General features: G+C 43.3%; 1 protein-coding gene across 2 annotated transcripts in view; it reads left to right on the top strand.

Moving 5' to 3' along the window:
• Positions 1-1,241: 1,241 nt before the first annotated feature.
• The window catches only part of MAPK12 (mitogen-activated protein kinase 12), a 34,285-nt gene continuing 9,752 nt past the window's right edge, over positions 1,242-25,774 (top strand). The window contains exons 1-6 of one of the 2 annotated variants that reach the window (XM_066990542.1): positions 1,242-1,502; positions 2,004-2,133; positions 12,305-12,363; positions 16,029-16,140; positions 22,773-22,802; positions 24,160-24,207. In XM_066990542.1, coding sequence (XP_066846643.1) covers positions 1,387-1,502; positions 2,004-2,133; positions 12,305-12,363; positions 16,029-16,140; positions 22,773-22,802; positions 24,160-24,207 — 495 coding nt within the window. In that variant the 5' untranslated portion in view covers positions 1,242-1,386. The remainder of the gene's footprint in view (positions 1,503-2,003; positions 2,134-12,304; positions 12,364-16,028; positions 16,141-22,772; positions 22,803-24,159; positions 24,208-25,774) is intronic. The other variant, XM_048080811.2, reaches the window with a different exon arrangement.

The following is a 25,774-nucleotide window of genomic DNA, read 5'->3' as shown; positions in this document are numbered from 1 at the left end:
CAGCATACGTGTGGGAGCCACCAAGGACTGCCATAGCACAAAGACATTCACTCCCTTACTTCTCCTGTGAGCAAACACTTCTGCACACACACGGAGCTGCAGGAAGAAGGGGGTCAGGCACAGCCCCTCTGTCTGGCTGTGAAGGATTGTCCCCGTCCTGCCGCTGTCCCTGCTTACTTTTCAGAGCTGCTGCCGCTGCTTGTGCCCTTTGTGTATGCAGCACCTACTGCCTGGGATGACCGTCATGTATTTCTGTGCTCCAGTTTATCAGTAATATATCATACGGGTCAGAAAAAAAAAAAAAAAAAAAAAAAATCAGTGGCCTCTGCAAATATAACTAAATGCAGTTTTTCTCCTTTGTCTGTAACTGTCATCTTTCTTCTTTCCACTTTAATTTTTTGTTTTATATCCCTTAACGCTTTCATTAAAAGTCAGCTATCAAATCCAAAGCTCTAACACAGAATGAGCCCAGAGGTGCCACACCGCAGTGTGTGTATGCACGAGAAGAAGGCTGGGATGTATTTGCTTTCAGCTTCATAGCAAGGACTCAGCGCACCCCTAATTCACGCCAGGATTTCAACACGGCACGTGCTCGCTGAGCCTCTGCCACCACACCAGCCATCCATTTGCTCCTGTCAGCTCCAGGAACTGTCCCGGTTCCAGCTGCCACCGCCAAGACCGATTTCATGGGGGAAACGACTGGAATCGGGAAGATCTCTTGAGCTTTGCAAAAATACAGGTCACCCCTCCAAACCCACAGATGCGAGGCAGCACACAACGGTGCCAAGAGGAGCAGATGGATTTTAAGCGTGTCCTGCTAGAGCAAAAGCCTCACCCAGCACGTTTCTCTGGGTACACACCGCCAGGCACACAGAGTGAACCATGCTGGGCAGCTCGCTGTCCTCCACCTCCACAACACCTGCGGGTCACCGGGCCCGTCCTGTGGGTCTGCCACGCGGTGTCTCCGAGGGAGAGCCGCCTGGGGTGTCCGTGGGGTGTCCCGCACCCCCTTGGCCGCGTTACTGAGGGGAGGAGAAGCGCCAGAGCTGCCGGCAGAGCTCCTCACACGGGGCCACGCGAACGCCGCCACCACGGAGGCGGGCTGAGGCGCTGCCACACGCCGCTCCTGCCCTGCCTAACCGGCACCTGCCGCGGCCGACACCCGGCTCCCGGCTGCCCCGGGCCGGCCGGCGGATCCCTCCCGGTCCCCGGGGCAGCCCGGCCGGGCTGTGCGGGACAGGGGCGGGCGGAGGGAGGGAGCGGCGCCGAGGGAGCGCGGCCAAGCCCGGCCCCTCGCCTCGCCTCGCCTCGCCTCAGCCCGGCGCTCGCCTCCCGCGCTCCCCCCGGGCTCTTTGTTGGAGGGTGCCGGCAGGGGGCCGCGGCACCATGTCCTCCCCCAAGAACGGCTTCTACCGCCAGGAGATCACCAAAACCCTCTGGGAAGTGCGGGACCGCTACCGGGACCTGCAGCCCGTGGGCTCCGGCGCCTACGGAGCCGTCTGGTGAGCGGGAAGGGGCAGGGGCAGGGCTGCGCCCCCCGGCCGAGGGAAGGGGCCGGGGGCCGGGGGGGAGCCGCGGCGGGGCGCAGCCCGCGGCGCTTTCGCTTTGTTCCCTGCTGCCAACTTGTTCCGGTTGCGGGGACCCGGGCGGCCCCGCCACGCTGCCGGCTCGGCTCGGGGCCCCGCGGGGGTCTCCGCCGTCCCCGGGGCTCGTCCCCGGGCGGGGAAGCCGGGGGGGTGCAGGTCCCCCCCCTGCGCGGGGCAGCGCGCTGAGGGCTGGGCAAGGTGAGTGTGCCAGGGCAAAACAAGTGTGCCTGAGGGAAACGAGTGTGCCTGAGGGAAACGAGTGTGCCTGAGGGAAACGAGTGTGCCTGAGGGAAACGAGTGTGCCTGGGCAGAGCGAGTGTGACAGAGCGGAGCGAGTGTGCCAGCCCTGTGGGGCGTTGGGGTCGGCGATGTCGCCTCGGTCCTCGCTCACCAACCTCTGTTCCTGTTCCCCCGAAGCTCGGCTATCGATGGAAGAAACGGTACCAAAGTGGCCATTAAGAAACTGTACCGCCCGTTTCAGTCCGAACTCTTTGCCAAGCGAGCCTACCGAGAGCTGCGCCTCCTGAAACACATGAAGCACGAAAACGTGAGTTCGGTCACCGGCAGTCCCCCCAGGGCAGCGGCTTGCACGCACTAAAACAGAAAGAAAATTGGCAGAGCTGGACAAGGCAGATGTGTAGCTGCATAGTGTTCAGGGCTCTCTCAGCGAGACCGGCGTGTCTGTCTTTGTCTGTCTGTCCTTTACCTCCAAGTGTTTGCTCATGCCAAGTGGAATCCCCTGTGGGAGTCACCTTTTCATTTCTATGTAGGAAGGATTGGGAGGTAAAGGTTAGGACCACGGTGCTCAATCTGTGCTCAGAGCTCGCAAGAGAGACCAAGAGACCTGAAATTACATCTTCATCACTGCGTTCACGTGAGTTACAGGAGAACGCAGAGCATGGGTCTGTGCCTGCGTATCTCACGTGACAGCATCTCTTTTTCTGAACTTTCTTGAAGGTGGGTATGGTACACGTGTGTATCTTTGGGGGGGAGTAGGGTTTTGTTGTTTATCTTTCATAAAGTATTAGAAAGTTTTGGTTTTGTGCTAATGTGAAGCAGGAAATGTTGGGGAATGACTAAATAATTTGCTTGCTGGGAAGCAGAGACTAGGATACAGAACTCGGCACAGATTCCCACACAATATGAAAGAACAGCTGTAGAAAGAAGTGTTAAAAGTGTGAATGAGATAAAGATACTTAGTCCCAACAGATTTGTGTGAGAACAGCTTTTGTGGAATTGAAGCATGAGAAGGGTCCCAGAATGGACTGGGAGGATCACAGTTGTGGCTTCAAATGCTGGTTTTGGAGAGCGTATGTGGTAAAAAAAAAAAAAAAAAAAAAAAGATGAGGGGCGGAGGAGGTCTTTTTAAAACGATGCCTAAGAGCCTGGTTTAAAATGTTAATGATGTGGGAGATTAGAACATCACTCCTTTCAGATAGCCTTCGAGGCAAGCTACAAGATTGAAAATGAGTTGGAGAGAAATTGTTACTAACAGTAGCCAGTCATAGTCATTTAACATTATGGTATTAATGTTCTGAGTACCAGCAAAGTGTAGGTTCATTTTGAAGAATAATTGGTGGGAGATGCTGACTGTCCAGAAAAAAGCAGGCCTCTTTGTAGCCTGAGGATTTTGTGTTTAACATTTTAGTCTGAATCTTTTAATGTATTTCATCATTTTCTTTGATGACTCTTTTGAATTAACTGCTTCTAAACCACTATAGTATATATTAAAGAGTTAACGCTTGCAGGGAACTTCTGTGTCATATCTGGGCTTTCTACTCTCCGCATTTTCTTTACTGAACATTTGGGAGCAGATCAGCTCATGCAGTTGCCAAACTCTTAACCATGTCCAGAATTTGGAGATTATTTTTATTCCATTTCCCAGAATAATCTGTTGGGCAGTATTTTCCACTCCTGGCTGCTTTTATGTAGCGTGTGCCCTTCAGGATAATGCTCTGGAACCCCACCACAGCCTTGTTAGATAACTGAAGAGTCTAGAAGAAAATGCTCACTGGGGAATGTGAGCACGATTTGTAAAAGTTACAAATCAGTATAGGTGGAGGAAAAGATTAATTTGTAGTCTTAGAAAACAGTTTGGGCCACAGAAAGAAAAATCTCACCTTGGTAGTAAGGAAGAGTTTTACCGTGAGTTACGGCATTTACTCATTAAAGAGCAATGACTGTATAAATGATCACTCAAGGGATTTGTGGACACTGTAGAGAGAGAAGCTGTCTCCACCACCCATCCAGTATGAGGCTGAAGTGGCAGTACTGCCCTTTCCGAGAATTTCCATCCACCATTCCAGTCTCATACCATTCATTTCACCCACTGTGAATTAGGACTAGCAACAAAGCCTTTCTGGGTTTCTAGCCCCCATGCTGACCTCAGGGTACTCCTTTAACCATTCCACCCATCCAAAATTAGACCAGAGTGGCAGCATCATTCCTCATAAGGATTTTCAGGCCTCCCCCAAGTCTTTGATCCACCACCAAAGACATACTTTTTTGCATATTACTACCAAAGGATGGATTTACAGAAATGTGTAGCATTTTGATCTTCTTGTCCTTCCTTATTCACATCAGCAGTCCCCAGCAAGTTGTTCACACTTTTAATATTACACACAATAGTGGCAGGACAACCGCCCATTCTCTGTCCTTGCCATTGTGGTTTCCATGGGCTGTTGAGTTTTGAATGGGCGCTACTCACGTGAGTGAATATCTCCTTATAACAGGAAAAAGTAGAACAGTGATTTAAATATTGCTCCTGATTTTTAAGTAAACTGTTATGTTATAGCATACTTCTGCGTAATAGCAGGCATCCGTCTTTCTGGCTGTAATATAAGCAACTGCTATTAAGAAAGAAAAAAATTGAAATAATTGTTTCAAAGACCACAATAAAATAGTGATGACACTAAGATCTCTTTCTTGGGTGTTGGTAATCCAAGTGTAAGTGGTGGTGTGCAATAGCCAGTCCAACAGTACTGCCGCCATGGATCGGATTTGGGGTGTTGTTACAACATTGCACTAATCTGCCAGTACACAAGTCTTCCTCTCGTTTCTTCCTACTTCAGGTTATAAACTAATTCAAAATTTTGTTTATATGATAGTTAAGGTGACATCCAGTTCACTCTTCTAGTCTGTTTTTCTTTTAAAATAACTTGGGTAATCGTGATGCACTTGATGGCAGATTACATGAAGAGTGTGATGTTTTGTCCATTTCATGACACGCTGTGGTAAAAAATAGCATCTTTGATCCATGAAGGTGGCAGGAGATACCATTAAACCCATGCCACAGCAGTACAATTCATCAATTTGCCTTGTTTCAGTGAAGAAAACCGAAGAAAACTTCTGCTTGATACCCTGGATTACCTCCCTTCTTGATCCTTTGAAGAGTATGCTCATTTATTTAATGTGGAACGTTTGTAGGATGACCTGTCATCCTGTATAAGTAAATATGGGAGTCATCCTTCTGAATTTTAGTGGAATTGTATTTTACCTTGTAGGGAAACTAGCTCACAGGTCAGTTTGCTCACCTGTTTAGGCATTTTCAGGTAATGGTGGTTGCAAGGATGACCATCTCTCAATTACATATGCTAGATCTTTGTGCTTCCTAGTAGCTCTCTAGCAGCACGTTACTGAAATGTCGTGAGGAATATTTCTGTATAAGCCGTGGAAACCTGGTAGTGTGGGACTTATCTTCACCCCTTTGCAAGCAAATCCAGGGGAGGAATGGTACTGAGGACCATGGGGTAGAGGCCGTGTGTGAAGAGGGTGAGGCCTGGCTGTTAAGAGATAAGGCACTGTCCTTAATGGCACTAGTACCTATTTTTTGGGAGGTGTTTTAGTCTGAGAGGAGCTGGGATCTTTTGCAAACGTCCTAAGCTACTTGTGCTGCCTAAGAAGTAATTTAATCCAGATCAATTCCTCTGATACTGCCAAAAAGAAGTTACTTTCCAGTGGGATAAGCTGCCGGATCACCATAGCTGCATAAACAGATATCCTGGCAGAAGAGGGAATGGTGTGAAAATGACGAATAAAAACAGCGAAGGCAGAATGAAGAATGCACTGTGGGGTTTTGTTTTCGGTTTTATTTTTCATGCATTCGTGCTAGCTTGAAGTATTCATCCCACTACAGCCTTAACAGATCTCTCTCGTTGCTTTGGCATCTACTGCATCCTGCAGAGAAGAACAGACTGTTTACCTTCAGGAGGCTTTTTGCAGTAGTGCTGCTTTTGTTCTCTCCTTCTTTACATTTTGAGTTCATTTAACGTGAGGCCAGTTAAAACTATCTGTTATGGCTCTGACTTAAAACCAGCAAGAGAATGGAAACCCTGCCAGTGTGCTAGCTTGGGTCCTGGCTCTGGCTTTCAGACACGTGCGTAGGTCTGCATGCGCGTATTCCTCTGAAGTCAGTGGAGATGTCTGTGTTTGTAAAATTAAACCCAGGCAAGTAAGCAGAGGTGCAGACCCTTTAGTTTCCTTTGGCAAACGACTTGGATTTTATTGTGCATTTAGACTGGAAGCGATGCTATAATCCCCGCTTTTGATGAAGTAACTGCGTCGTGACTCATGCTGGCTCAGCCCTAGTGCCCTGCTCACCTCTCAGCTCGCTAACACCAGCTTTGAAGTTGCCATCAGGAGCGCAGAACAGCTGGCAAGAAGAAATGGCATTGGAGAGAGAGAAAAGCAGCAGCTACTGTTAATGTATTGTTTCAGAACGGAGTGTGGGTTTTAGGAAAGCGGTGTGATCGTCTGCCTACATACACATATATCTGTGTATGCGTATAAGCATACACGGTAATTGTGACCCAGTTCTACCAACTTCAATTCTGAATGTGTTTTTGGCATAAAACTTTTGACAAATGCCCGTTAAACATTTCTGAAGTTGAGTCGGTTAATATTCTACAGATGTTTCTCTTCCTGGAAACCCTGTAAGAGTCAGCTGCAGTATTTGTTTAAAGGTACTCTGTGTTATGCTCTCAGTCATTGCTCTGTGTGGAAATTGCTCTCTGGTGAATTCCAGCATCTGAAGAACAATGTATGTTTTACATTAGGAGAGCCATTTAGCTTTTTTCTCCCTCTTGGAAGGGACTCAGGTATCCAGCAGGCACCGAATCAGCTCTCACTCTACAGTTATGCTTCTGAGGATGATTCACGCCTTCCATTTTGGGTTAGCCGATAATTATGGTGAATTCTTTATTTTGACAAAAGTGAGGCTTTTTATTTACACTTACAGAACATCAACCAAGGGAGGAGTTTATTTCAGAGAAAATAGTGGGAAATTTTGCCTCCAACCTGAGGAAACCTTCAGACTGTCACCTTCCGCAGTTCAGCCAGCCAGGCACGAGCATTAGAAGAGCAGCAGTCCCTGCACCATACGAAATCCAACCAAGAAGGGAGTTATAGATGAGACGTGCCTTTACAGACGAAGGGTGCCAAATGTGAATGCTCACTGTATTAGATTTCCTGCAGGAAGCCCTGCAGGACTGCACCACCTAAATAATAACATCCTTCGAGTAGCTAAGTGCCTGTTAAGTGCAAACTGGGAATCCTGGCTGGAGGTGGCGAATCGCCTTATGGGCTGCGAGCGGAAATACAAGTATAGCTGTACACTTTGTTGCTGTCAAAGTGTTGTAAGGGAGAAACGCTGATGGACGATTTTCTGCATGTTGAAAGCTAAAAAGAGCTCGGGAGCTGACAGGACACCGGAGTCACTTGTTTTAGTACTCAAAAGCCAATAAATCAATGTAGTGATACCAGTTGCTACACGTTCTGCTTATTTTTACAAACCTGCCTAATAGGTGTTTTGTCTAGGCTGAGCTTCAGCCACTACCTGTTTGTTCACAGCCCAGCCTTAGATAGCAGTAAAGCAGGCTGAAGTGCTTAGTCTGGTAAAACAAAGTAAGGAGGACAGCAGCGAAACCCAAACCTTCTTTGTTTTAGGATTGTCATCAAGTCCAAAGTGCAAGTCCACAGGGTCTGAATCTGTCAGATGCTGCCTGGGGGTCTGTAGAAAGAGGGAGGCCATCCTGAGGCACGGCTTGTGCCTGTGGGCGTACTCTGACTTGCTTTTACTTCACAAAGAGCAGAGAGTCCTGCAGGCCTCAGGACTGCAGCGAATCTGATCAGAAAAGTACTTCTCCCCACTTGTTATTCTCTGCCTTTCTCCTTTCATTCTTTGTTCCTTCACAACTAAGGTTTTAGGGCACTGTGAAGGATGCCATGCTCGTGTTGTCAGCATTACGCAGAAAAAAAGGGGAAGGAGCTCTTTGTCCCCCGGCAGACAGCCCTCAGCACGGTGTAGCAGGGCAATCCCAGGTGGAAAAAAGGTGACTGTAGCACAAGCCTTGTGCTTGATGGTTACGATTATAAAGATCGAGGCTTCTTAGTGTAATAAAAGGATGCAGGCGCCCTGCGATGTGGAGCAGCGCAAGAGCATGAAGTTGAAGCTAATGCTGCAGAAAATGTAATGCAGTATGATGTATATAGTTCAGTGTACCCCAGCAGGGATCTCTGAAAAACGTTCTTGTGTCTGTAGCCTGAGTGCCAAAGCCATTCAACTTCGCTGTGTGTTCATGCGTAGCATCCGCAGCATAAAGAAGCACTTAGTGCATGGGGGACGTAACCTACATTACTTATTAATTTATACAGGATCGGAGTCTTTCATTGATGTACTGCTGCTTACACCAGAAATTTTCCTTTACAGAAACCCGGTGGAACAGCCCTTGAGCAAAAGTAATAAAATGCATGCAAGTGCATGGGAGTGTAGAGATGAGGAGCTCCTCGCTGTTGTGTGCCAGTGGTGAAATCATGTTTGGAAAAGGAGGCAGCTGTCTGCTGAGAAGGGAAGGATGGAAATCACCTTACAAACGCAAAGCTGCTATTTATTTGTTGACAGTAATTAAAATTGGCCGGGGTGGTCAATGTAAATGTCTTGTGCAGGGGAATGGTGGTGATTAAAAGGGCTGGAGACACTGCCACCCTCCCCTCACCAGCTTCACAGAAAAGGGACGCTATCAACAAAGTCACTGTGTGGAGTGCGAACATACCCACGTAAAACAAGTCAGACCAGCAGAAGTGTAGCTCTGCTGTTACTGTGGTTTTGCTCTGCAGGAAGAAGGGAGAGGCTCGGGGTCATGCTTTCTCCTTTAGACATGCTCTGAGACCAACAAGGAGGGTGCTGCAGGGGAGCTCGCAGAAGTCCAAGTTGTTTTTCAGTCAGATGGGCAGCAGGAAACAAAGTGCATCCTTTGTGGGTGGATTCATTCCAGAAATTGCCTTTTGGCAGAATTAGTGGGGAAAAAATGCGGCCATGAAAGGGCAGCGCTGCTGCTGGTTTCCGCAGATGCTTTTCATTGCCGTCCCGTGGTGCAGTGAGTTCGTTCCTTGTCTGTGCTTCCACCTCTGATAAAATCAGTAGGCAAGCCGAATTAACACCAGCATTTAACTACAGAACGTTTCACACAGACCTTGGTTATATTTCATATGGACCACACTATGAAAAAGAGATGATTCTTGCCATTTATGTCTCATAGTGGCTTACTTCTGTGCTGGGACAGTATCTTTCAGTACCATAAAGTTTTTACAAATACTGCATTCAATTGAGAGAGAGCATTTCAGACAGACTTAGGATTTTCCATGATACGGAGGAGGGAGTTTCCTACACTTTGCCCAGTTCTTTTCCTTTTCCTGAAGAAGTATCTGGACTTGTATCTTCCTCAGAAGATTTATTTTATCCTGTGCCTCCTTGTTCTTAACATATCTGCAGAAAGCAAAGACCAAAATGGAAATGCTAATGACTCTGTTCCAGTAAAGGAAAATCATCCCAAAGCACAGCTATTAAATAAAGATCACTGAGGAAAAGGAAATGGGTCCCTTGCTTTTATTTCTGAACTATTAGTACAACTTAATGTTTTAAACACTAAAATGGATTTCAGGATTTTTAGAAAGCTCACTTTGGAGAGCAACAAAAGTATTGTGAAATCCTTGGTATGTTAAAAGAGTTTTCTGGTTTGTTATTTAAAATTCCCTTTGACAGGAGCAGAGCACTGGTCTCTGTGGAATTTCTCAGTTTATAGGGTTTGCAGCAGTGCAGGCAAACGATCTGCTCATCTCCATAGGTTTGCGACCTCACCTCAGAATTAGTAAGTGTTTTGTATGCCAGGAGGCGTAAAGTAACTACTGGACACTATTTATTTTAATAGAGAAGAAGAACAGAGAATTTTAGTGAATTTTAAGGTGATTTTTTTGTTGTTGTTGGGTTTTTGGTTTGGTTTCGGTCTGGCATTCTGTGTATTGAAACGTGTTCTTTATGTTCCTGTGTTTCACAGCAGGCATCTGATAACATTTTTGTGTAGCGATGGATGCAGTACAGCATCCTTATCATTTCATCTTCTGCTCCGTCGGTTCTTTTCGTGGGGTTTTCCCTGCACCATTCACTGCTATATTCCTACATCGTAGAGTTTATTTTCAATATGTTTCATGTTGCTTAGGCAAATAGCTCAGGTAAATGAATGCGTGGAAATATCTCCCTGAAGAGAGCAAGCAGGACTTCTGAAGAAGTTGAAATAGGGAAAGAAGTGCGTGTTGGATAAGATTATTGTTAAAATACTTCTGTTAATACTGAAATCTTTGGCATATGGAGAGCACACAGCTTTTCTGACTGTGTATGCTCTGTGTGTGTGTACACACACACTGCCTTAGGAAACACCCTTAGAGATGCATTATCCTCCAGTGTTGTCCCATACATCTTCCTAATTCCTCTGTCCTCCGTGTAGTAATGGAGAACTTTATGTAAAACTGTCATATAAAAATATACAGATTCTCACTCTGTTATTAGAACTGAAGCTTTGCTTCAAATAACCACCACATCCTCTGTGGGTATAATTATTGTTTTATGGTAGTTATATTATTTAACTAGTTTCATGTAACAGTCCTCAGGAAAATATTATTAGTGATTTTTTCAAAGATATATATGGTCACAAAGATAAAGAGCTGTAAGCTTTCTGTCTTCATCTTTATTAAATTTTCTATCTTGTTCATCCTTATGACATTTTGATAATATCCAGGCTAACTGTAGTAGATCCCTTGGACGTGGAAAGGATAAAAATACATGCACTGGGGATTTCACGAGAGTTGGGTATTTTTATTTAAAGCTTTAAGTAAAGGAAGTCTTCTTTCTTTTTCTTTCTTTCTTTCTTTCTTTCTTTCTTTCTTTCTTTCTTTCTTTCTTTCTTTCTATCATTCTTTCTATCATCTTTCTGTCTTTCTATCTTTTACAGCATTTCAGCTCTCTCTGCATTTCTCTTTACTTCCACATAATTTTTTAAAGATCTCCATTTTGAGGAACAATTAAGACATACTAATAATGTCCCAAATATGTCCTGCTTTGTTATCAAAGTGAATTTTGTGGCACTTTTAGTACTTTGATGGTAACATCAGTAGACATAATATGTTGTTTGCCATGTTTTCTTTCTTAAAGTTTGTAATTTTCTACAGTTCTAGTTTGATGTGTAATCCCTAAACCATACAGCCGAGGAGATGGGTCTGAATAAGGTTATAAATGTTACAAGTCGTTGAGGAATAATACCTGTATTCTCTTTCATTTTCCATTACTGTTGCTTTCTCTCCCATACGGAGCCGGCCGCAGTGGTTAATGCTCCAGAGGCATGCTGACGGCAGGAAGACAGGCGCTCCCTGGTGAAGTGGTTAGCTTCTGAAAAACATTTCAGAAACCCGTCGTGGAACCCGTCTGCATTAACAAGGAAATCAGGGCCAGACGGCCCTGGCATGAGTTTGGTGATGGCATTGTAGTCTGCCTTACAGGCCCAATGTCATCATTTCTGTCACGGCTGTTTCGATGCCTTTTCTCAGCGTGGCTTTCAAGCTCTCGGTACCACAGTAACCCTGAACTCGTGGCCTGCCTCTAAAAGCTGCGTTAGAGGAGGCAGCTGCCAGAGGCACGTTAAAGGACCAACCCAAAAAGCTGCTGCTGTAGACAGCGTGCGTTCCCACCAGCCCCAAATACCGTGCTCCAGTACCGACGTGGCAGCCTGCACCCGGGAAAGGCTGCGAGTAGCCCAGTGCCACTGGCTGGCTGCTGGCAGAGCCTCGGCCTCCCCTCCCTGCTCCCGCTGTTTGACACAAAATGCTCTTAAGGAGAACCCAAGATATAAGCCAGAGTAAATCATGTTAAGCTCTTGATAATGCACGCTCTAATGAAAAGAGTTTAGATCTAGTTTCTTGTTCGCGCTCTCAGTTAAGGATTGCAATCTGCCTACCTAAGTCGCCTCACAAGTGAAATGAGAAGGCGCTTAATGTGGTCTGCATTGCTGTCAATGCGTGCCCAGCTGGTGAGTAGCACTTTTGACTGCTTCAGATTATAAACTAGTATATCTGGTTTATTTTAAACACTTAAGCCATTCAGGTTAAAGGATACTCTCTCCTCTTATATAAAATTGTAAGCCTCTGAACTTTTATTTAGGTAAATACATTATTTTTTTAATCAAAATTGGCCCTTAGAGTTAAAAAATAACACATAACGAATCCTGATGTGGCTAGGCACTAAATCAGGTATCCTTTCTGCCATCTTTATGCCTGTAGTTAGTCTCATTATGAAAATGTTTTTATCATATTTCTCCACTCACTACGCAGTTCAGGAATCTGTGTTAAGGCAGTATTAATCCATGTTTTTTTCTCTCCCTTCCCCTTATTTTCAGGTCATTGGAATACTGGATGTGTTCACACCGGATGTAACACTGGAGAAATTTAATGACTTGTAAGTTTTGAGTTGTTTTTGTTTGGGAGCAGGGGAGTGTTGCTTGTTTGGAGGACTGGTTGTTTGCATTTTTTAATAATGGGGAATTCCAAACCCGTTGCTTCATGGCTTTTCTGAATCCCATCTTAATATAACTGTTACATGCATCTTCAAAAGCAGTAGGTTTTCAGACTATCATTAGAACCAGTCATCTGTTTTACTGGGTGCATAATACTTCTTTGAGGCCTTGGTAAATCACACTTTGATGGATTGCCTAGCCCACTTTTTAAGATCTGATTTTGTACCCTAAGGCCCAGACTGATCAAATGATGGAGCCGTTCTTAACCAAGCAAGCAGTCTGAAAGTCATGCCTGCTATATAGCATATCTCCAGTGTGGTCCATCCTAATTCTAAAATTAATTCAAAACTGCTGTTGCTGCTGGGTTTTTTTGTTGTTTTTTTTTTTTTTTTGTGAATATCTGAGCTCTGCTCTGTTGTGCTCCCTGTGTGGTTTCCCACTGCTGATTTTACAGTCTCTTACATCCAGCTGAGGGTGGTCTGCACTCCCTCTTGACTAACCCCGTAGGCCAAAATGATCCAAGCAGTACATGAGATAGATCATTTCTAGCACCAGGCATGTACGTCTCTCTGATGTCTCCCTTTTGGCAGCATCTCAGACACCAGATACGTAGTGTCTGTATGGATCCTGCTGCAGTTCTTGTGAATCCAAGTCACTACAGAAACAGTGGTCAGAAATCTCCATTAAGGCCTCTTGGGCTTAATGGAGATTTCATGTTACATTTGTAGAACTGTGCTGGGTTTCTTCAAATGTACCTGTGTTTAAAAAACAACCCAGCATATTTGTATGCTAGTAGAAAAAGCTATCTGACAGGAAGATGAGGAAAATGAAGCACAGAAAACATGGACTAGGTGTTCATACATTTAAGCCACCATTGAGCCAAAAAAAGATGTTGTCCATATTGCCTGTAGTGCTAGCTTATTACATAACATGTGTAATAAAATGCACGTGTGTATGATTAGCATTCAAGGATTGTGTTTTAAATGTGAGCCTAAAATCATCCTCCAAGTTTTGGAGGTGCAAGTCAAGTAGGTGAGACACATTTATGGCTAAAACTACAACCTCGGACAAAATTTACTTTCAGGACTTCTGGCAAGCTGTCAGAGATGCACAGGGCTAGATGTGTGTACATTTGAAACAAAAGTGGAGAAACAGCTTTTGTGAACGAAAGGTCAGATGAGTTATTTGAGGGAGACTTTCCTTTTGCTGAGTAGCCATGAGATGTTATCTGTGGCCTATTGTATAAAGATCAAATTCGAGCTGATTTGTGGGTAGACGTAGCAGAAGTAAGGCAGGTGGTTTCACCAGAGCCAGCCCCCAGGTCTGATCTTATCTGAGACCTTGGGTTTCTCAGCTAACTTCTAGCCCTTCTGTCCAGAGGGGAGCATGCTCCTGCTCTACCTGCTGCTCTATCACCTGCTCCTCTGCTCTACGACTTAGTATAATGATGATTAAAGACAAATCCCATCTCCTTTGTGAAGGAACAGTCAACATCCTTTCCCTGCTCATGCTTGTGTTGATTTTCCTTCAGAGTCAGAAGCTCAGCTGACTGATGTAGTGTACAAAATTAGAGATGCATAAATCTTCACCAATGGAAGTCCTACTGGACAGCTGCTCTTCATCCTCTTTAACTGTATTCCTTGCATTGTCTGCTCTTGTGTCATACAAAATGTGCCAGAGCAGGTTGCTACTCCTCATGGTGTAAGAATTTGGGGGTTTTAACTGGAACTGCAAGGAACTTAAATGCGTTCAATAAGCATCAAGTCCACATTGAAGCGAATTGTTAACCAAGCGCCTAACCTTTTCAGATTATTTGAGGACTTCAGGATTGTAAATACGTATTTAATAATAAACATAAGTTTGCCAAATTTTAAGTAGAAGACAAAGTGTTCAAGTGAGCTCCTAATGTTTTATCCTATTGTTCTATTCCAATGTGTTGTTCGTAAACTATTACTAAAGTTTGAGTTTACAGACTCAAGTGGGAATGGATTTTCCCTCCCTTACATTTTGTTTCCCTGCCATTTATCAGTTTGACTGTTAGAGATTTGAAATCATCAAATTGTAAACTTAGCACATTGCGTGTGTGTAAAAATAGTCTTCCTGCCCTGTTCTTTACAGTGCTTGGTGGTTATATATTTTGTTGAACTTTGTCTGTTTACATAACTCATTATCCATCCAGAGCCCTGGGATCTGTGCAGGTGATAACAGGCTAGCAAAATCCTAATGAATGTTGAAGGTCACTGCCGGTAGTAAAAGACATGTAGATATTTATTTATTTCTCTCGTCTCACCTCCTTCTACCTCTGTTTTTTTTTTTCTGTAACACTCACTAATGTCTTTTTCTGGCTCATTTCAAATATTCATGACCTCTGGGAAAATGCATTTAATAAATATGAGTGGGGGGGATATCTTAATATGCTTTCAACATCCAAGAACATCAACAAAGCAGAGGTCAAACTCAGTTTTCTAGGTTACTGGGTCTGTTGATAAGCATCTTGTGGGTCATGCTTGAAGAGAGAGAAAAAATTTCATTCTTTTCTCCATATTTGCTATGTCCTATATAATTACTGAATCAAATTGCACGTATTTTCTGTCCAAACAGTAGCAAATTTGTCTGTGAATGCTTGGATTGGGAACCTGATGCCTGGTCCCCAAAGACTTGGGAAAAAAGGTTTGGTACCTAGGGAATGCTGAAAATACTATCTATAAGTCCAAGTGTCCCATTTGCCTTTGACTTTATATTCAGTATCTATTTGGTTTATAATTATAACTCTAATACAGTAAAAGAAGTTTTTGAGCGGGTTTAAAAGTAGAAATCAAAAGAAATACTGTTTGTATATTTTAACCAGAGGAAACCTATTTAAGTCTACATAGTAAAACTTGTCTCCATGAAACAACGATCACCTCTAATCCTTCTCTTGATGAAAATGCATCTGCTTTTCTTCATACTGTGAAGAAAACTGGTGACTTTATCCTCTGGTGCCAGACGTGACTGGCTTTGCCTCTGTCCAGGCCTGACTTTAAGGACAGACTCTGAGTTTCCTACAAGCAATGCAAAGAACAGGTTTGTACCTTAGGCGAAGACTAGCGGTGAAGTGCCGCCTTGACGTTCTCAGGCTTTCTGTTGCTGATGTCCTCACCAGTATGAAGTACCAAAGATAAAGGAGGTTATGATCCTAGATGAAAATTAATCTCTGTTACATCTGACCTCATCTATTAGAATGAACCATCTAGGCAGTTTGGTTACCCTGTGATAGTGAGATAGATAATATCATGTGTGAATGTCCTAGTTTTCTGCGCAGATATCTTTGAAGTATCATGTGGCTCTTGATTAGGTGCCTTTTATCTAGTTCAGTGTCTGTACTCTCCTGGCAACTAGCAACTTTCCATAACCACTGACAAGGTTGTGCGATAACTCTTCATGACAGTCTTAAAAGATGAAAACTCAGAAACTTGGAGGGCCTGGGGGGAAGGTGGTAGAATTGTTTGGTAAACAGAATGATCTATAATTTAATATTGTCACTGAACTATAACATACAATTATACTTCAGTTTATTTGACAAACAGACTTATTCTGTCCTTTTTTTCTTTCCTTCTTTCTTTTTTAGCTACCTTGTCATGCCATTTATGGGAACAGACTTAAGTAAAATAATGAAGCATGAGAAACTAACTGAAGACCGAATCCAGTTCCTTGTATATCAGATGTTAAAAGGCTTAAAGGTTTGCCACTTTTATTTTCATTTCACAATCTATTTTCCTAGTAAACCATTATAGAGAGCTATAAATACTTATCATTTGATAGCAGGATAACATTTATCTCGCCTGGTTTGGTACAAGTATTTACATTCTACGTAGCAATTGTTTTGTGATAATAAATGTTACCTGGTGGGGCTGGTTTTGGTTTTGGTTTGGTTTGGTTTTTTTGTGTAACATTTTTTAGTTTTTGTTGTTTTTTATGTTTGTTTGGTTTGGTTTTGTTTTGTTTCATTTTCAAGCAAAAAGAAAAGATCTGGGGTAGTTGTTCAAGGTCTGTAATACATTGATCCAGGATGACCATGACTGCCTTATTTCCATAAACCAGAAAATCCTGCTGTGACTTTTAGTTGCCTTCTTCCCCAGTAGGTGATTGTGGTGCTGCTTTGCCACACCTCTTTCTGTGGCTGGTTGGAGAGTACAGAGTCTGCAAATGAAACAGCTGTAGAGTTCAGAGACAGGTCTTCCTTGACTTGAGACAAGCCAAACTTAATATCCTGTTGGCTAGACATGGTAGATCAGAGTAGATCACTGCTGTAAGTGTAGTATCTTTCTGTGCTCTGCTGAAGAGCATATATATATATATATATATATATAAGGGATTGGGATGTGGGGAGTGTGTATGTGTATGTATATGTTAATACCATACATACGTGTGTGGTATGTGTGCGCCATACATATCTATTAACCTGTAGGTGTGGTATTTTGGAGTGAAACTGTCACAGAGACAGAGTGTGACCCTCACTGACTCCAGGTGCTCACACTGGTTGTGATGACTGTTCAAGGACCACAGCAAATGTCACTTTGGTCCCTGTGTGTTAAGAGTCCAGTTCTGCTAAGCACTAAAGCTCACTGCTGAATGTGAATAGGTAAGTCATTCTCTGGAACACATCTGTGTTATTTATATATTCAAATGCCTTTCTGAGCAAGAAACAAGAATTCAGAACAACAAGAATTCAGAATTCAGGTGAGATGTTACTGTTGTAAATCCCTTGACGTAGCTTTGCTGGCTGCAGCCAGGCTCTCCTGCAGTGATGGCCATTTAATTCCTTTTGCAGTTCTGGAGACATGCTTTGTAACAAGGCCATAGAATGGCTCTGTCTAGGATTGAATGTGGTTCCTTTGATTGTTCCTTGCACGATACAGTTTTTGTTTTATGGTCCTGCAACACACAACATATAGGCAGACTTTCCTCTGCACATGTACAAAGCTAAGTGGAGTTGGCGTGCTAGAAGGGGGGTTGTGTTGGATAGGGATGTGCTTGCACAGTGGAAATCCAGCAATGGTTTTGATGCAGGAAAGTGTGTCACATCAGTCAGGGTGCTGATTTGTTCAGATCTGTATTGGTATTGCCAAACGCTATTTAAATAAATAATACTGCAGGACATAGTGCTGTCCCTGGACAAGAACATCAGTAACAGTGTACACAAAATTCCTTTGTATCTCTGTACTTAACAGATAAAGAAGGACAAGTAAATTGTTTTATTCTCATCACAATACTTAGTAAATACATTTTGTTCTTGACTCCTGTGTTAGTCATTTCTCCTTCACCCTACCTACAGTTTTACGTTCTTCATTTGGTAGATTTTAAGTGATACAGCCTTTAACATATACTAAGCAATTACCTTTTTTATCTGACCATTTGGCATTTAAATGTTGTAATTCCATTCTACAAATACAAACACAAACTAAAGCCGGGTTTAGAGAAATTGGCAAATTCGCCTCTGATCCAGGCTTGGAACCTGCAGCCTGGTCTCAGCAGCTGCATTAGATCTTCTGTTAGCAGTGGTTCACCTGAATGTCTTGTGTCTTTTCCAATCCCTATCTCACATTTTTGAAGAGCACAACTGTGCTAAACTCTTATTTTTTGTCATTCCATATCGCAAAGCAAACATTTGAGAACTGTCTACATCTGTTGCATTTGGTTTCTTCTTGCACCAATTCATCCAGCCCCAGTAACACACCTAGCTGGAAGTATCTTTAAGAAATTATCCGGTAAGAATGCTCCAGGGCTTTTTACTTCAGAGAGATTCTTGCAGCATGGCCTGTGCTAGGAAGTGGGTTAAGCAGAAAACAGTACTGCTAGCATACATTAGAAAAAGAAAATGGGTCAGTAACTTGACTTCTAATGCTTCTTTTAACAATATCAGTTAATTGGCTGTTTAAGAAAGGATTTGACAATATTTTGCATGTAAATCTTTTTCAGGTCTAATGTTTCTGAATTAAAGACAGCCCATCTGTGTTTACTTTGGTCGCTTGCTTTGGAGGCGGGTGGAAACAAAGCGTATACTCAGTGCTCGGCTGAGGCATTGTAGAGGAAAATATTTGCAACACCTGGGAAGGAGGAATATGCAATTCTGTAGATCTTTGTTGTAAAACTATTTCAACATCCCACCCAAGCTAAGCCTCTCATTTCATAATGTGTATTGTTTTTCTGCACATTTTTTCTTTGATGGACTCTTTTTTGGCAGGGGGTGGTGGTGGTGGTGGTGATACAGCTGTTAACTTCAGTACGCATTTGTCCTTTCTGTAAAGTACTTGGATATGCTTGCAACTTGGAAGGGCTTTTGTCATTTTTTTTTGTTTGACAGAAAAGCTTCATATTGTTAAAGAATACAGAAGGCAAGCTGAAAATAAATGTCCTTGTGTAGGTGGAATGGGACTGGAGTTTTCAGCTCTTTCAATCCTGGGTCCCTTTTCTGCTGGAATGCCAGTTGGGTTCGTGTTCCTAGAGGTCTGAGGATGTGGGTGGCAGTCATGTTTCTTTATTTGTACACTGAGAATAAAAGGATAGCTCTTGGGCTGTACAAACACCTACCTTTTCAAGCTTAATAATAGTTACCTCCTCCAGTCCTCTCCTTTTCTCATCCCTATTTACTGTCTTTAGTTTTGTGTTCTTCTTCCAGCTTCACCATTTTCCCTTCTCTCCCCTCACCCATTTCCTCTTCAGTTTTTCTTTCCCTGCCAAGTCACTCCTCAGTTTCATTTTGCATGCTGCCTAGAATACTTCTTCCTGAGTCTTTTCTAATTCCCTTTTGATTAGATTTTTATTTTGTGTAGATATTACATATGCAGACAAGAATGCTTAGAATTTTGACAACTGTTGGATAGCTTCCTAGCTATCGAGGATTTATGAATGCTACCAAAAATTGTCTTTAGGATTATGCACAAAGCTCCTGTGTTCCAAGGCACTTTGCACATGTGTAGCTGGATTCTTGAATCAAATACTGTTCAGGTAGAATGGTAATAACACTGTGAAGGGTGTGTCTGCTATGGTCCGAGTGCTTTTACGGCACGAGCAATGAATAATCTGGCAACAAATGGATAACAATAAGGAAAATCAGCAAGAATAGGATCCTGTTTCAGAAGGCTGTTGAACTGAAATGGAAAATTTTATGAGCTAAGACTAACATAGTTCCAACGCTGTTACCTACCAGCAGATAAGAAAATGCTGTTAAAAATACTGCTAAAGAAACATTGCAGCTCAATGCCAGTTTTCCAGTTTACAAAAAAGCTAACATTTGCAAAAAGTCCTATTTCACGTAATCTCAGTAGTCTTGTATAAAGAGAAGTGTTTAGAAAATATATAGGTTCTCCCCAAAGTGTTAACATGACTTTTGGTGCTGTGACCACTCATAAAACCTTCAGTGGGGTGAGAACACCAACAAAACCATGCTCTTCCCCCAGAACCTTAACAAAAACTCAAAAGGGTGCAGTCCTTCTAATTCCTGTTTCTACATGCTACGTTCTTATGTGCAGAAATTTCTGTGTCTGCTAGTTATTTCCTTACTGTGTACAGTCATACCAGCAAAAATAGCCTGTAGAACATTATTAGCATCTGCTCTGGAAAATCAGGAGGCTTCCGTACAAAGACATTGAGATGATTTAGAATGTAAGTAGTCATTGTGATATCTTTGATAAAGATGGCTATTGGCAGAAGACACCAGCTTTTCATCCATTTGTTGGGAGCCTAGCTACTTATAGATAAGTTTCTTTAAATATATATATACTTGTACCCTCTCTGTACAGCTGAAAAACTTCCTCTTTTTGCATCTGCTTCCTCCCATCCTGATGCACTTCGTGCACATCCATGACAGAAACAGAGTTTCACAGTTCTTCATTTGCTGTAGTGGTTTTACAGCCTGTGCTCTGGGGAACATTTCTGTTCTCTCAGCCCCTTGTGGTCGCCCCAGGAAATCCTGTGAAGCACTTTGGCAATTCCGAGGGGTGATGTTAAGGCTTGCCTGTTCTGAAGTAATAGGCAGAAGAAACTGATCTACCCTATACTGCAAATGTAAAATGCTGAATCTGGGACTTCGGGCAGCCAGTGGACAGAAAGCTTTTCAGAAAAGGACTCAGGCAGGGCAGTTAGCTTTGTGCCCTTGTAGCAACAGAGCCCTGTCACAGTCTTAGCTGTATGGGTACCGTTATAGCTTGTAGGTGAAGGGAAGGGAATTTTTTTCCCTCTGTTCAGGAAAAAGTTTGGGCTGCCTGGAGAAGACAAGGCTTGGAGCACCTCTTACCAATGTTTATACGTATCTGATGGGGGGAGGTAAAGGAGACAGAGCTAGACTCTTCTCACTGGTACCTAGTGAAGGTACCACAAGGTGAAACAGAGAATGAATGCCTTTTTTGCTTCAGTCTTCACTGCTAAGATCAGCCCTCAGGAATCTCAGACCCTGGAAACAAGAGAGGAAGTCCGGAGAAAGGACAACTTTCCCTTGGTCAAAGAGGATCAGGTCAGAGATCATTTAAGCAAACTTGACATCCACAAATCCAAGGGCTCTGATGAAATGCACCCACGGGTGCTGAGGTAGCTGTCTGATGTTATTGTCAGGCCGCTCTCCGTCATCTTTGAAAGGTTGTGGAGAACAGGAGAGGTGCCTGAGGACTGGAAGAAAGCCAGTGTCAGGTCAGTCTTCAAAAAGGGCAAGAAGGAGGACCCCAGCAGCTACAGGCCAGTCAACCTCACCTCCATCCTGGAAGGGTGATGTAACAGCTCATCCTGGAGTCATCTCCAAGCACGTGGAGGATAAGAAGGTGATCAGGAGTAGTCAGCATGGATTCACCAAGGGGAAGTCATGCTTAACCAATGTGATAGCCTTCTGTGATGGGATGACTAGCTGGGTCTAGTCCCGCTGGGACTAGCGGGGAGAGTGGTGGATGTGATCTACCTGGACTTCAGCAAGGCTTTTGACACCGTCTCCCATAACATCCTCATAGACAAGCTCAGGAAGTGCGGCCTAGATGAGTGGACAGTGAGGTGTATTGATAATTGGCAGGATGGCAGAGCTCAGAGGGTTGTGCTCAGTGGTGGTCTAGTTGGAGGCCTGTAGCTAGCGGTGTCCCCCAGGGGTCAGTACTGGGTCCAGTGCTACTCAACTTATTCATCAACAACCTGAACTATGGAACAGAGCGCACCCTCAGCAAGTTTGCTGATGACATGAGGAGTGGCTGATACGCCAGAGGGCTGTGCTGCCATTCAGAGGGACCTGAACAGGCTGCAGGGTTAGGCCAAGAGGAACCTCATGAAGTTCAACAAAGGCAAGTGCGGGGTCCTGCACCTGGGGAGGAATAACCCCAAGCACCAGTACAGGCTGGGGGGTGACCTGCTGGAGAGCAGCTCTGCAGAGAGGGACCTGGGAGTCCTGGTGGACAGCAGGCTGACCATGAGCCAGCAATGAGCCCTTGTGGCCAAGAAGGCCAACGGTACCCTGGGGTGCATTCGGAAGTGTTGCCAGCAGGTCAGGGGAGGTGATCCTCCCCATCTACTCAGCCCTGGTGAGGCCTCACCTGGAGTACTGTGTCCAGTTCTGGGCTCCCCAGTGCAAGAGGGCCACGGGGCTCCTGGAGTGAGTTCAGCAGAGGGCTGCTAAGATGAACAAAATACTGGAGCACCTGTCGTACGAGGACAGGCTGAGAGAACTGGGTCTGGTTAGCCTGGAAAAGAGAAGACTGAGGGGAGACCTCATCAATGTGTATAAATATCTGAGGGGAGGGTGTCGAGAGGACGGAGCCGGTCTCTTTTTAGTTGTGCCCAGCGACAGGATGAGAGGCAACAGGCACAAACTGAAGCACAGGAAGTTCTGGCTGAATATGAGCAGGCACTTCTTCACTGTGAGGGTGGGAGAGCAGTGAAACAGGTTGCCCAGAGAGGTTGTAGTGTCTCCTTCTCAGGAAATATTCAAAACCCGCCTGGATGCCATCCTGTGCAACGTGCTCTAGGTGACCCTGCTCGGCAGGGGGCTTGGACTAGATGATCTTCAGAGGTCCCTTCCAACCTTGGCCATTCTGTGATTCTGCAGTGCCAAAAATTACTAGAAACGGGATCTTATGTATAGGAATAATGAGAAAAACTGCATGATCTTACACAGTACGCGAACCTGGTGTACTGACATGTAGTTATTTGGGGATGAGTAGGGCAAAATGCAATTTTAATTACATGAACACTAAAAAATCTTCTGTGTAAGGAAGTAAACTTTTTCTAATTTCAGATTACTTTAGCATCATGAAAAAGTACTCTCTCCCCACTCCCCAGGCAACTTCTTAAAGTCAGAACCTAATTAACTAAAAAATGCTTTCTTTTTTTTTTTTTTCAGTATATTCACTCATCAGGCATAATTCACAGGGTAAGTGGAAACAATATGAAATATGTTTATATTCTGACAATGTGACTGCAGTTTGTGTATAAGCATGGTCTTAAGTCTGCCTGAACTTAAATTTATAGTGTTTAAGTTTGATTGTGCCTTAGGTTTCTTGTTCAATAGAAACAAGAGGTGTTGTGGCTTCATCAGTGCAAGTTGGGCACTTTAAGTTGGACATGGAAGCTATGCAAATTGCCAGACTAATGCAATAAATTGATATTTTCATTTCTGTAGCAGCTGTGATCATGAACTAATTGTACAGTTGCTTAAACTTTTTCCAAGCTCTCTCTGGATGATACTTGAACTTCTCAGTTTCATTGCAGCTCTTTGTGCCTTTGTTTCTCTCCAAAGCCCCTCTGACCTTAAAGCATTTGTATGAAACAGCTGGATGACTTCAAAAGTTCAGAGAGAAGACTCCTCTAAAAGTCTTGTTTAGATTAGATCTTGTTCAGGGGGGTTGGAACTAGGTGATCTTTAAGGTCCCTTCCAACCCAAGCCACTCTATGATTCTCTGGTCATGTCCTAATGTGTGACAAACTAAAGGTTTGCAAAAGCTGAGGGAGAAATTATTTCTCATTTTTTCTTTCTGTTTATAACTGTGAATATATAAGTCACTGACATTGGAAGAACTTCTTAGTCATTGAGTCATTGCCCTTTGTTGCTAAACTTAGAAGTACAATTTTTGAACATCATTAGAAGTCTCTCCAGTAGTTAAAGAGGCATAAGGGATTTTTTTTTCAATGTTGTAGTCGCCATTCAGTGGACTTCTTTTGCTAGGAAATTAATTTTCTCACAGAAGACAGTACAGGCTCTTACGTAGAATCTTGTTTGATTCCATCAGTACTTGTTCTAGGTATAGCAGGGTATGTATGGAGTCTTTTAAAGTATACTTTCATATTCAGTGTGTATAATCCAGAGATAGTGAAGGAAATTTATTTTACTTCATCTATGTATACATGAATCCTTAACTTTGTGGTGTCATTATTAAAGGCAGCGAATTTATGTGCAAACCTGATGCACATTAAGATGAATGAGTCTTTTCATTGACAAGTATTTTCCTAGTTTCTGGCTACTAAACAAACAAACAAACAAAAAAAGTTGATTTGTCTGGGGGGAGAACACAAGGGAAAAAACCTTACTCATATTCAAGTTTGTGTGTTTGCTTCTGTTATTTGTTACATTTAATTTTCTAATTTAGATTTATGAGATTGTTTTGTTTGTTGCTGTTCTAAACAATTGTAGGAAAACCACTTAGCCTAAATGAAATAAATACTTTTAAAGTGTGCTTTATTCTATTTGCTGTAAAAGAAATAAATAACATCCATTTCAAATGTGATTACAGGATCTAAAGCCCGGAAACCTGGCAGTAAATGAAGACTGTGAATTGAAGGTAGGATATGTTTATTTGAAAAAAGTAGCCAACTGTATCAAAAAACACCACAGAAAACACTGAGGGCAACAGCTGTAGAAGTGCTAGCCAGTTTCACTGTTAGGTAAGGATTTCAGTCCACAAGCTCAGAGGAGTCGTGGAGAAGGGAAGAGGATCAGATGGACAGTGGTAAACAAAAGTGACTGGAGACTGATCCTTATAAATATTTTCCCGTTTGTCTGACTTCAGTCTCCACAAAAATATTATTATTTTATTTGAAAATACTGAAACACTGAAAAACTATTAGCCTCCTATTTGTACATCCTTGACTGAAGTCAGTGTATGTTTCATACAAATGGCAGAGCTGATGATCAGTTTCTGAGATCCTTACAGGGCCAAGCACAAGGAGTGGCTATACCACAAATCAGAAATGTTGTGCAGGATGTCAGAGCTGGAAACCTGAAGTCCAGGTAGGACACCCTGAGAAATTAGTACACAGAGTTAACAGGGAAGAGCTGCAGATTGATGCTAGGATGTACAGAGTTGCTGGTAAGGAAGTCAGTGCCACAGGCTTTATTTGTGGTGGTGTTGGAGTGATTGGTGGCTTCAGTCCTTCCAGATGGGTGACAAGCAGTGTGAGAACTGAAACTGAACTTCTTTTGGTTTGGTGTTTATGTGGCAGTCCACGCAGTAGCTGTGGGCCCATGCATGTGTGTAGCTGTAGTTGTCAGCCTTGTTGAGAAAGATTCATGTCATGGTTACAGCCATATAAGAGCTGTAATGGAGAACTATTTTTATGATACATTGCAGCTAATCACTTCAGAGAGGCACGAGAGGAATCAAATACTGCTCACTATGAACAAGAACATCATATTTCTTTGAAAGTGATTCCTTCTGCACTGTTAAAACTGACAGTATCAATTGCATGCAGACTAGCGTATTTCATAGGAGGAATACATCAGTTTTGATTTTTGCTCTTAATTGAAGTAGTAAGAAAAAAAAGTCATTGAAGGGAGTCAGTTACTCATTCATCTTCCTGTAGTTCAGCTATTAACTGTTTTGTTGGTATACTGCAAGACAGGTGCACTTTATGGCATTTCTCACATTACCTGGTTGCTGCTTATCTGGAGTGGGGGAAGTGTTGGCGTAGACCATGCCTCCCTTTGGCTTCCACCTGCCTGGGCTTCCATCCAGAGGTGGTGGAAGGATGGTGCACACCCCCACCCATTCACAGTATGGAAAGCTGGCATGCTCTCCTGGAGACTGGGACTGTAGCACCCATTGTGGAAGGTACCTGTCCTGAAGAGTACACTGCCACTCCTGCTGAATTTTCCTTGGAAATGTCCTCAGTAAAGTCCGTCTGAATAGTAATTCTTCTGCATGTTTGTCACCTCAAGCCTCCTTCTAAATCAATGAACTAAAATACTGAATCTGAACTGTTCTGACTTTATTACTCAGTTTCTTATCTGTACTGGAAATCTGCCAAAGTCTGTTAGAAAGGATATTTGTACTTCAGAATTAATTATGCAGTGTGCCCTGACCTAGCAAAAATGCATCTATTTAGCTGTGTAGAATGAGTTTGTTGAAA

The sequence above is a fragment of the Anser cygnoides genome, chromosome 1 (genome assembly GCF_040182565.1).
Source record: "Anser cygnoides isolate HZ-2024a breed goose chromosome 1, Taihu_goose_T2T_genome, whole genome shotgun sequence".
Lineage (NCBI taxonomy): Eukaryota > Metazoa > Chordata > Aves > Anseriformes > Anatidae > Anser > Anser cygnoides.
The sequence above is the reverse complement of the archived record's forward strand: the minus strand, read 5'-3'. Positions and strand labels throughout refer to the sequence as shown.